Source organism: Diabrotica virgifera, chromosome 1 (assembly GCF_917563875.1).
Source record: "Diabrotica virgifera virgifera chromosome 1, PGI_DIABVI_V3a".
Taxonomy (NCBI): Eukaryota; Metazoa; Arthropoda; class Insecta; order Coleoptera; family Chrysomelidae; genus Diabrotica; species Diabrotica virgifera.
In genome coordinates this window covers 107,746,618-107,759,254 of record NC_065443.1, presented here as the reverse complement: position 1 = coordinate 107,759,254, position 12,637 = coordinate 107,746,618, and the positions used below count along the sequence as shown (strand labels likewise).

At 37.5% G+C, this 12,637-nt stretch overlaps 1 protein-coding gene across 1 annotated transcript; it reads right to left on the bottom strand.

Moving 5' to 3' along the window:
- Nucleotides 1-6,497: 6,497 nt before the first annotated feature.
- LOC126891454 (uncharacterized) lies at nucleotides 6,498-10,815 on the bottom strand. Its single transcript, XM_050660633.1, has 3 exons — nucleotides 10,295-10,815; nucleotides 9,219-9,820; nucleotides 6,498-6,776 (listed from the first exon to the last, which is right to left on the bottom strand). The coding sequence occupies exons 2-3, from the start codon at nucleotides 9,768-9,770 to the stop codon at nucleotides 6,498-6,500; spliced, it is 831 nt and encodes a 276-aa protein (XP_050516590.1). The 5' UTR covers nucleotides 9,771-9,820; nucleotides 10,295-10,815.
- Between the last annotated feature and the right edge of the window lie 1,822 nt (nucleotides 10,816-12,637).

Genomic DNA, 12,637 nt, shown 5'->3' with positions numbered 1-12,637 from the left:
GTTACGGAGACCTAGACAAAGAAGTGAGAATTCAAACACAAAGAGCAAATAGACTAGCAGGATGCCTAATAACACTATATGGCGAAACCGACATATTAACACTGAGATGAAGTCAAGAATTTATAAAGCCAGTGTAAGACCCATAATGACATATGCATCAGAAACAAGACCCGATACAGCCACAACAGAAAGACTTCTGGAAACGACAGAGATGAGAGTACTGAGAAGAATTACAGGAAATACACTGAGAGGTCGAAAGAGTAGTAAAGATATCAGAAGACAATGTAACGTACAGAGTATAAACGAATGGACGCTAAATAGAAAAATAATGGAACAACCACATAACCAGGATGGGGGAGACACGTGTGGTCAAAATAACAAGAGATAAATTACCAATCGGTAGAAGAAGTATCGGTCGACAGCGCAAAAGCAAAAGATGGAGTGACAACCTTCCATACAGGTATCAATCCTCCAATGAACAAGCAGAATTGCTTATAAAGAAGATTTTTTTTATATCTAGAACAAATTTTGATCTACAAATTTTGTTTTGGAAAACAAATACCAATCCTAAAAAATCACAGGGTACAACCTCATCACAGGAGAAATATATGAGCTGCCGGAAAAAGGTTATATATACATATACATATCTAACACAATTATTCAATTCAATCATGAAAATCAATTATTTCCCACCACAATGGAAAGTAGTTGAAATAACACCCATTTTAAAACAAGGAGAACTACCAAAAATGGTGCAATAATACCGGTCTATCTAGTCCATTCTTTCACGGTTTTTGCTCTAAATTTTAAAGAACCGCTTGGATTGACATGAAGTTTGGCATACGTATAGCTTACATGTCAAAGAAAATAAGTGATATTGTGCCGATGTGTGCTTTTGCCTTGGGGGTGACTTTCACCCCCTTTTGGGGGTGAAAAAATATATGTCCAAAGTAAGTCCGGAAATGGGTAATGGCGAGTGAATATGTTCATTTTTCAACAAAATACCACATTTTTAGACGGTTTTTCGCAAATAACTCAAAAAGCAAGTATTTTGTCGAAAAAAATGTTCTTAGCAAAAATATAGCTTATAAAAAAGTAAAAAAAATGGTGTACGCGTTAGGTCTCTGGATCTCGTAGAACCAGAGTTATAGCCAATGAAAAATAGATTCATATGCACCAAATTTCAAATAGAATATTTCGACGTGAAATATCCAAAAAATTAAGCCCTTTTTGGGGAAAACCCATTTTAACTTTTTTAAAGTGTTTAAAAAAAGCTTTACTTTTGTTTTTACAAAAGGTTTCTAGCATTAAATTTAAGCAAGTTACGCTCAAAATTAAGTTGGCTCCTTTTGTTTTTGCAAAGAAAATCGGGAAGACCACCCCCTAATTAGCACCTTAAATGAAATTAATCGTTACCGCTCCACAAATTATTTTACTTATGTTGTTTTTATATGATCTGTAAGCTTTATCTATTCAAAGTGCTTCTTTTTGAAAAAATTTGGTTTGAAAGTAAAATTTTTAAAAATTTAAATTTTGAAAAATATGCTTTTTTCAAAATAACTTAAAAATTGTTAGAGATACCAAAAATCTCGAAAAACAAAAAAAGTCAGATTTGCTTTTCTGAATATCATGTATTTTTTTTTTCTGTTAGACAAAAATTGATTAAGATTTGGTGTTTCTAAATTTGCATACATTCGTGATCAATGACTCGTTCAACCCCTTTTAACTACAGACCTTTCAATAATAAGGACTTTGAACCGTTGAAACTTACAGATTATATATACAATATATACACGAGTCAAGAAACTTGTGAAGTCGTAACGATTAAGTTCATTTAAGATACTAATTAGGGGGTGATTTTCTCGATTTTTTTACCAAAATCAAAAGGGACTAACTTTATTTTGAGCGAACCTTGTTTAATTTTGATGCTAGAAATTTTTTTTATAAAACAAAAATGAAGCATTTTTTAAACACTTTAAATAAGTTGTAATGAGTTTTCCCCGAAATGTGCTTCATTTTTGGTTATTTCACGTTGAAGTATTCCATTTGGAATTTGACAAATATGAACCTATTTTTCATTAGCTATAACTCTGCTTTTACTAGGTGTAGAGACGTGATATATACACCATTTTTTTTTTAAATTTTTTACAGGCTATATTTTTGCTAAGAATGTTTTTTCGACAAAATACTTACTATTTGAGTTATTTGCGAAAAACCGTCTTAAAGCGTGGTTATTTTGTTGAAAAAAATGAACATTCACTGCCAAATAACTCGAAAAGTATTGACTTAGTGAAAAAACTCTATAGAACAAAAGTTACTTAAAATTAGCCAGTTTATCCATTTCCTGACATTCTTTGGACGAATATTTTTTCACCCCCAAGAGGGGGTGACAACCACCCCCAGGGCAGAAGCACATATCGGCACAATATCACTTTTTTTCTTTGACTTGTTAGCTATGTGTATGCCAAATTTCATGTCAATCCAAGCGGTTCTTTAAAATTTAGAGATTTTGCAATATTTTACCGTTAAAGAACGGACTAATCAGCCTACTACCAGTGCTCAACTAGAAGACAAGGGAATAATTTCAACTCACCAATTTGGATTCAGTCAGAAACATTCTAGCATTCAACAAGTACATCGAATAGTAAACAGAATCTGTAAAGACCTCGATGTATCCAGATATTGCTCCGCCCTCTTCATAGACCTATGGCACCAGGGCTTGCTCTGTAAATTGAGACGTTGTTTACCTCTAAACTAACGTGTGATCCAAAATTATTGTCACCATAGGTGGCTCTAAACGACAGAGATGTTACATTAGACATAAAGTGCACGTCTAGTCTTAATTTAGATATACTTTCCAGTTTACGTCAACTTTGCAGTGTACGTCAACTTTGCAGTGTACGTCAACTTAACAAGATAAGTTAGGTTATGTAGAGATGTTGGTGGTGGACATATACAGCATATTGTTTGATTTTATTTATTATTGCTACTTATAATTTTGTTAATTATTTTAGTTTTGATTAAAGTTCTGTGTTAAAGGTTTTCACTGATTTTTTATGTTTTATAATGTTAATCAAAATTAATTGATAAACCAATGATATATATTCAGATTAAAACAAGACATACGCAATTTTTTGCACGGCTAGCTTTGATCCCAATAATTGCGGATCGCTCGTTATTACACACTACTAAAATCATACCTTATAAACAGACGTTTTATAAGACATCAGAACTCATCATCGGAACACTGTCGAGTTATTTTAGTTTTAGCAATTTTTGACTTTTTAGTATCGCTCGGAAGTCAAACCACAATATTTTTTGCAAAAGAAAGGGTGAAAATCAACATATTTATTATAGTTAAACAAAAAATAAACAAAAAACAATACCTCGACAGTGTTGCCTCACAAAATATCTAAAGAAAATATATAGAACATTTTGGATAGATCGGACAAGTAGTTTTTGAGTTACAATGTCTTTGAAAAAAAAAAGATTTGAGAACAACGCGTATTTAAAGTTTTGTCAACTTTAATTTTCAATTTAAAGTGATGCACACCGGAATATATTTTTGAATTGCGGAATAATTTACAAAAGAGAATGGAAACATGTTGAATGGTTCTCACTACTGGGACATTATTTATAGGCTGCTCACAACCTGGCCTATTTCGTTCCGGAAGCTTCTGTCGTCAAACTGTCTGACCCTCTCTGCAGGCAAGACAAATAGAAACTTGTTCGGCGCTTCTAGAGGCCATCGATATAAACCTTTTTTTGAAGTTATACTTCTTTAGGAGCGTTGGGAGTAAATTTATATGTGCGCGAAATCATCAAAATCTTGGTACCCGGCGCAGCTTAAACGTTATATGTTCTCTGATTGGGTAATTACAATGACCTGTCGACAATTGTTCAATATGTCGGTTATTTTATTAATACGTCAATGGTTATGGGTAAACAAATTGTATGTAGTATATTAGTATTTATTGTTGTGAGGACAGACACAAAAAGCAAGTTTATAATTGTAGTGACTTTTTAAACAGATTTTAAAAGCAACAGGTACGTAATTTTAAATGTTTCAGTATTGTATTAAAAGATTAGGACCTACATACCTATTTGGAAAATGTAGGTACCTATTAGTAGGTAATGCTTTGATTTACATAATTTGATTACCAATACAATTTCTACCAATGTTCATATCTAATAAATTGCTTTATTAGTCTATATTTTGTTGTATTTTAATTCCAGCAAGAATCAAACTTATTTAATTGAACTAAGAGAATAAGCAACTGTCAAAAAAGTTTAAAACGTTTAGTTGCTATATCTTCCCACATCATTGAAATGTCTCGCTAGCTAAGTTCTGCGTGCGGTGAGTTCAAAATCTAACAACCTTATAGACGCAGGTTCAATTCCCAATGCAATTTTTTTTATACATTTTATGATTGTAAGTATATTTATTATATTTTTTTTTCAGAAAATACGTATTTAGTTAAAATTTTTGTCAACAATTATTGTTCAGAAATCATTTCTTTGTTTCATTTTTCAATGTGTTTGCGTGTGTTTTATTTTTTTAATTTTTGATATTGTTTTAATAAAAATTTTGGAAAGTAGTGAGTATTAAAATTAGTTTAATATTTAAATAAAATATAAATAAACTGTTTAAAGTATATTGATTTCGTTGAAATCATATAATAGAAGTATAACTTCTTACGTGCGTACAAAGTACATACACATTCTTTTTTATTGCTGTGTAAATAATTTTACCTTTCGGTGTTTCTGGAAATCAGTAGACTAATTGTACATAACTATATAAATAGACATTTTTGGAATTAGATTAGAGTTTAGTTGTGAATTTGAATACGTCGGTGTACTTGATATGTGTGAGCGGCCGTGGAGTAACGGCATAATCGCTGGCCTCATACGCCAGTGTACGTGGGTTCAATCCCTGCCAAAGACAAACCATTTTCATTTCCAATAATGACACGAGCCGTCTCACCGTGCCTCGGAGAGTACGTTAAGCCGTCAGTCCCCCTGGGCTAGTGTACATCGACACTAGTTACTTGAAACAGGGTTAAAGATGTAATTGGCGCTGGAACTATCCGAAAGGATCTCTCCGGCAAAAATGCCATACGATATTATTATTATTATTACTTGATATGTATCGGGCGCGATATTTTTAACTTGTAATTATGTAAATAAATTATTAGATTTGGTGTAATAAATAAATTAGATATCGTAGTTTGTAAAATAAAAGATATAAATTCATTGTTTTTCATTTGTTTAGTTGTAAGTTATTAAAAATAAATAAAGTCAACCAAAATTAAACATTAGTGCCTAAAAAACCATAGAAAAGTTGAGTCAGTTTGGTAACACTACATTCAAACGCGCTGGAGCGAACGTGCTGCAAGATGAGTCGAAGGTAGGGTAACATGATGTATGACCGGTAATTTTGCTCCGATCAATCTAAAATTTTCTGAGTGTGCTGTTTGAAGTTATGTATTTTCGTTTAAAATAATATCAAGTCGAAAATTTCAAAATTTTCAAACCATAAAGATGGGTGAAGGCCGACCTAGATTCGGATCTTAGACTATATGGAATGCCAACGGATAATAAAAACATGGTTAATCGCAAAATTTTATTTTGACAAAAACTCAGCCGAGTCTGGTGGTTATCGCAAAGATCTGACAATATATTCAGGAACTGAGAAAGACACGAGAGAATCGTGGAAAAGGCATTGCCAGTATGAAGTAAAGAAGTAGTAAATTAGAACACAATCAAATTCTTTTGAGGCAATCTGTATGGAATGCTTTATTTTTACTTCTGATAATCCATTCTCGAAAGTCCTCCACCAAAACATCAAATTTCGATTCGTCATTGAATATGACTCCTGGGCCACTCATCAACGCTGCTTGAAATCTCCGATGTTTCCCAATTGAAGTGATTTGTTTTTTGCTTCTCTGTTAATTAATAGAGGTTTTTCTTTCGCCTAAAACCTTGGTTATGGTAAACCACACTTGTGAGCCCTTCAGACACTTAGACCTCCTACGTCCGGTGCGTTGTATCACTCCTATCTTACTGACCAGGTTCATGAGAACCTGGTATTTCGGCGTTTATGGGGTCAGGCTGCACCGAGCTCCCATGTTAGGCCCCCAGAAACCTTATGGCCTCACAGAAAGCCACAAGTCTCTTAAAAGACAACTCCCTCACCTGGATCGGCTGCATAGGCAGGGCCGGATTAACACTTTTGCCGCCCATGGGCCAGAGGTCTGCCTGCCGCCCTAGCGGGGGTGCAACACCGGGGGGGGGGTCCGGGGCCCCCCCCCGAAAAAAATTGAAATTTAGAGGCAAAATAACGCATTTTGGGACATTTTCCAGCGCTCAACTGTCTCTTGATATTGTAATGGTTTTAGTACCTCTCATGATGAAAACAAGAAACTATGTCCTAAAATTGCGTTTTATTAATTAAAATAAACTATTTGACAAAACTCCGTTAATTACGAAACCATTTTCTACAACCGTGATATTCCATTACTTAAGATTACAATAATAGTAAATAAAATCGTTGTTGATATTATTTTGTGAAACATCATGCAGCTCGTAATTCCCAAACTCAACAATTCTTTTATAGTTTTATGACTATTTTGGCTGAGAATGATTGATTTGGAGTGAAGTGAAAATTCGGCTTCGTTACTCGGCAACGGCTCACCTGTGAATGTGCCCGCAGGCTTTGAGCCATAATCGGTCATTGCTGTCGATTTATGGGCAAAAACAGGACAGTTAGGAAGGGGCTAAAATTAGTAAAAGGTGTACAGAGTAAGACTGCAAAATAAATGATAATTTCTGTATTGAATATAGGATAATAACAAATATATACAACATCGAAATATAACTGTTCAGAGCATACAAATCACATATCCAAACAAATAACTTACTCACTAAATTAGCTTTGTTAAAGTAAATATAACTTAAAACTTCTTCTTTCTTGCACGTGCATTGGAAAAATCATCAACAACTGCACTGAAATCGAGTTTTGTTGTCAGTTCATGTTCTATGGCTAAAACAGCCAGGCTGACGAGTCGTTCTTGAGTCACTGTTGAACGCAGATAGTTTTTTACTCTTTTCAAGGTCGAAAACGATCTCTCAGCAGAACAGTTTGTAGCAGGAGTTGTCAAAAACATTTTCAAACCAATAGCCACGTTGGGAAACAAGTCCTGTAGATTTTTTTCTATCAAAAATCTGTACAAGTTTGATAGTGAAAAGTCTTTTTCGGCTTCTTTGTAGTTTCCTCGGATCAGAAGTCCTTTCAGATGGATGCACTCGCATATAAACTCTGACTCTTCAATGTCTTCAATATAGATTTTCTGCAAAGACGTCGCGTTAGCAGTAATTTCTTCGGTAGTTAGAGTCTTTAATTTTGTTAGAAATGAAAACTTTGCAACGAAGTCTGTGTACACAGAGATCCTTTTGTCTAACTGAAACTGAAGTGTTTCCACGATGATGTCATAACTTTGTTGAAGACAATTTCCCCTAATGTCATCATCCTCATCATAAGTTCTTTCTTCATCTTCTTCTGAAGATTCATCAAAGAACCTCTTTCTTTTCGCCTTTCTTTTTGGGCGATCAAAATCTTGCTGCACCTGCGGCTGCGTCTCTTGTGGAAGTTCTGGCTCATCGTTCTGTCTCATTTCACCTTGCGCAATTTGCAGTTTTTTTTCGCCCTCTTTCTTATAGTGGGTAAACATGTCTTTCATGTTCATCACATACTCTGTGAGTGAGTTGTACAGGATTACAACGCTGTCCACGGTCATATTTTCAGCCTGGATCTTTTCACTGACTGAATTAAATTTTTGAAGTACATCTCCCCAAAGGGCTGCCATGAAACATGTTTCTAGAGACATTAGTTTTCGCAACAACCCTTTGGCTTTGGATTGTGTCTGTTTGTTTTCATGATTGCTTGAAGTCATGTCTATCAGCGTCTTGACCATGGGTTTGTAGTCTTTATTAAGGCTTTTGCAAGCTTCTTCCCTTGCAGACTATCTTGTAACACTGAGAGACTTCAACGACGTGTTCTTGTCCTTTCCTGTGGCCGTGAAATTTGACAGAAGAAGATTCCACCTGTGCGTAGAAGACGAGAAAAAATTGTACAATCCTTGCAAGAGATCAAAGAAATGTTTTGCAAGAGAACAGCATTCTGCTGCGCTTGATCCCACTAAATTTAGTGAATGCGCTGAACAAGGCACATAAAATATCAAGGGATTCTTTTCTTTAAGTCTTGCCTGCAACCCCGAGTACATTCCTGACATATTTGACGCGTTGTCATAGGACTGTCCCCTACAGTTTTGTATGTCCAATCCTTTCGACTGTAGGAAAGAAAGCACTGAGTTCACTAGTTCTTCACCTGTATGACCTTGATTTTTCATAAATTCAACAAAATGTTCTTCAGGGATTCCCAATTCATTCACATACCTTAATATGAAAGACAATTGATCAATGTGTGTTACATCAGGGGTGGAATCTACTATTATAGAATAGTACTTGCTTTTCTTAGCATCATTCAAAATTGTATCAATAACGGTTTTTGCCATTATTTCGATGAGTTCTTCACAAATGGTTGATGATAGGTATGACTGTTTGCCTTTACCCGCTTTCCCATATTTTTCAATGTGTGCTTTCAAAAATGGATCAAATTCGGCAATCAGCTCCAAGCACATCATATAGTTGCCATTTGAAAAAGAACCAAATTTTTCGTCAGTCCCCCTAAAGGCAAGACCACGCGAGGCAAGTTTTTTTATTACGGCCACCACTCTCTGGAGAACTGCCTTCCAATACCTTATTTCTTCTTCCACTTGGTTTTGTAGAAGCTTATCGATCCTCCCGGCTGCTTCTGCTCTTTGTTTGTATACTATTACACTATTGTAGTGAACGTGCGAGTTTTCATGCTCTTTTATTCTCGCTGATGCATGTTTCCAATCACTGAACCCATTTTCAGTAAACTGAGTAGAGGTCGAACTAAACAATTTGCATGGACCACAGAACAAAGAGCCTAAACTTGGTGAGTAAATCAAGAAATCTCTATTTACAATTTCGCCATTTGCAAGTTTTCTGTCGAATAGCCATTTAGCCAACACTCTTTTCCTGTCTGGATATTGCCTTTCAGATTTTTTAAAATCGCAATCTTTATTTTGATTCCATCCATTTTTAACAAAATATTCCCGCGTCTCTTCATTCACTATCCATAAAGCAGGATCATAATTTGGTTTCAAATGGACAGAAGAGTCAGGTTCAGAGACTGTTAATTGATCTTCAATCTCGTCAACAACAAAAGTTAATTCGGATATAGCTGGTTTGATCTTGTCAGTATCAACACATGACGAAGCTGAAGGTGCTGATGCTGAAGGGGTTGAGGGTGAAGCTGAAGGGGTTGATGCTGAAGCTGAAGGGGTTGATGTTGAAACCGGAGGGGCTGATGCTGAAGCTAAAGGGGTTGATGTTGAAGCTGAAGGGGCTGATGCTGAAGCTGGAGGGGTTGATGTTAAAGCTGAAGGCACTGATGCTGAAGCTGTTGAAGCTGAAGGCGTTAATATGGAACATACTTCTAGTTCTACTTCACAAAATTCTTTGACACTTTCTAAAAGCACTGGTTCTGGTGGCACTGGTAGGTTACTTCTTGTAAAAAATGTATCAAGCTTCGCAGTTTTATTTACAACTTCTGTCAATTTTTTTTTCTTCTCTTCGGCTACTTTTTTGTATTGCCACCCACTGAGCCGTTTGCGTCCATCCATTTGTACAGCTGCTTGTTATAGCATCAATGACATCGGAAGTAAAGGTCTGACTGTAAAAAAAAGAATATCTGTATAATTCAAAACTGTAGTACGATACGACAGGAAAAATGAAGCGAAAAAATGAGGGAAGCGAATTTCCTTCCATTACTTATTCAACTCATTGTGAAACCTATACGTATGGCAACATGCCGAATTACATTTTTCCTTATAGAGAACGGAATTAGCTAGAAAATCGAAATTTGCCTTAACATTTTCAGAAAAATATGCTCTACACGAATTTAAAACATAAAGAAGAATTTTTCCCATACGGGCCCCAAAAACCAAAATTTTGGGGTAAAACCCCCCCAAAAAGGGGGTAAATGTTATGGGATTCTTTTGGCTAAATAACTTAGCCGAGATATTGCAAAAAGGAAAGTGTGTGCGTGTGCCGAATTTGAAGAAAATCGGTCAAAAATTGCGACCGCTAGAGCGCGGTCTATATTAACTTACATTACCATTACTATAAACAAATAAATATTTCTTACCTCACAAGTTACAATTTCAAAATGTTACTCCGCTCAAAACAAATTACAAAAACGTTAAACCTAAACAGTTAGACAGACTGCAGTACGTGGAGTTGAGACCAGACAACCGAATGACAATGGCGCGTGGCGGTGATGGAGTTGGTGGGGGGAGGGAAGCGGCAAGGCGACAAGACGCCTGCCATCAGCCAATGCTAGCAACTACTACGATCCCACAACTAAATTTCCCGTGCGTAGCGTACGATACAGACTGCCGCCTCGCCCCTTCGACTCACTTGGATAGAGTGGCGTAGCGTAGTGTACTGCGACACATTACACCGCGCAGAGTGTCGCGTTATAAATAAATAATAAACAATAAAATAGTTTTTTAATATTTAATGCTCAGGTTCACTGGTCTTGATAATCGATAATAAAGCTTTATAATCAATCAAAAATAATTACACTTTTTTTTTCTCAAATCCGCCGCCCCAAAATTTTGCCGCCCTGGGCCGCGGCCCAGTTGGCCCGTGCCTTAATCCGGCCCTGTGCATAGGTGCCGATCCCAGGATCCGCTACCTCCGATAGGCCAATGCCGGGCACTCCCAGAGGAAATGTGAGAAGGTTTCCTCCTCCTCATTACATAGACGACACCGTGAGCCATCCGCCAGTCCAAGCAGATGAAGGTGCCGTCGGTGTCTACAGTGGCCGGTGAGCATACTGACCACCAGGGAACGTCTACGATCCAGAAGAAGCAGTTGGGCTGTAAGACTTTTGGATGGCCCCACTATGTGGAGCCTGGCCTGTCTCATACCTCCACAGCTGGTCCAGAAGTCCTGGAACCTTCACCGAAGAAGCTCCCTGAAACTACCCCGACCAGTACTGAAGGGCATCCCAATCACAGGTTCGGGTCCCACAGGCAGAGAGGATGAGCCCCGCCTTGCCAGGGCGTCAGCCCTTTCGTTACCTTCCACACCTGTGTGTCCCGGTACCCATACCAACATATCCAAAGCTCTCTTGCACTCAAGAACCAGCTTAGAGCTGATCTTGGGCGCTTACAAAGCCCTTAGCGCTGCCTGGCTATCAGAGGAGATATAGATGGTCCTGCCTGAGCAAGCCCTATCTGTATCTCTTGAGCACTTGTCAGGATCGCAAATATCTCGGCCTGAAAGACTGATGCATGAGAGCCGAGAGCCTGGCTAGACTCATATCCGACTCCACTACCGTATGTTCCAACACCTGCCCGTTCGTCTGTTCTAGACCCATCTGTGAACCAGGTGAACCCACTCCGACAGATTAGTGTAGGTTCTCGTTCTACCCATTCATCCCGGTCAGGAAATTGAACCAAGAAGGAGGATGAGAACTCAAATTGAGGGAACATGCTGTCCTGTACCATAGAAAGCACAGGACATCACTCGATATCCTGTCTCCAAATGTCATAATGGCTCATCCGCCCATTCGTTCCCAACCAGAATCCAGAGCAGTTGAGACCATGATACTATAAATAACAAGATAATATATTGCACATCCGGAAGTCGTGACGTAACTGGAGACCGGCAAGTTCGTAATGGTTCGTAATCATTCGTAATGTCCGATTACTTTGAATTGTTCGCGGTTGTATTTTATATTTTATCTTTTACAGTTATTTTGACTGGAATCTCGCCACTAAATTCTTTTCGGATACATTGAAGTTTAATGTTATTTTGCTAATTGAATAATTTCATCACATAATGCATACAAATCCCATTTAACTTTAACAAGAACTCAAATTCAACTTCCGGTCTCCAGTTACGTAATCAATGCGCGAACTCGGACGTATTTGAGCTACGGGAAAATACTATCTCTTTATTTATAGTATCATGGTTGAGACGATAGGCTGCCATCATGGCTTCGTGCTCTGCAATGAGATGTAGAGTAGGTAAATCCAGCAGATCTTCAAGAGCTGCTGTGGGAGTAGTCCTCATGGCCCCTGAGATACAAACCGCTGTAGATGAGCCAACTAGACCTTGACTAAAGACAGTCTAGCCCGGGGCCACCACACGATTGCCGCATACGTCAGTATAAGCTTTATCATGGATTGGCATATCCAATGTAAAATTTTCGACTGCAGTCCATTTGGCTCCGAAAGCTCTTCTGCACGCCCAGTAAGCCGCAGCGGCCTTCTTCAACTTAGTGTCCAGATGTTCCTTCCATGTCAGTTTAGAATCCAGGATCACTCCTAGGTACTTCACTGACCTGGAAATCGATAATGTTTTGCCATAGAAGCTAAGATTTGTAGTAGATCCGATGACCCTTCTCCGAGTAAACGGAACCACAGCAGTCTTCTGAGGATTAACCCTAAGTGACTGCTCCCGACACCATTCTTCTGAA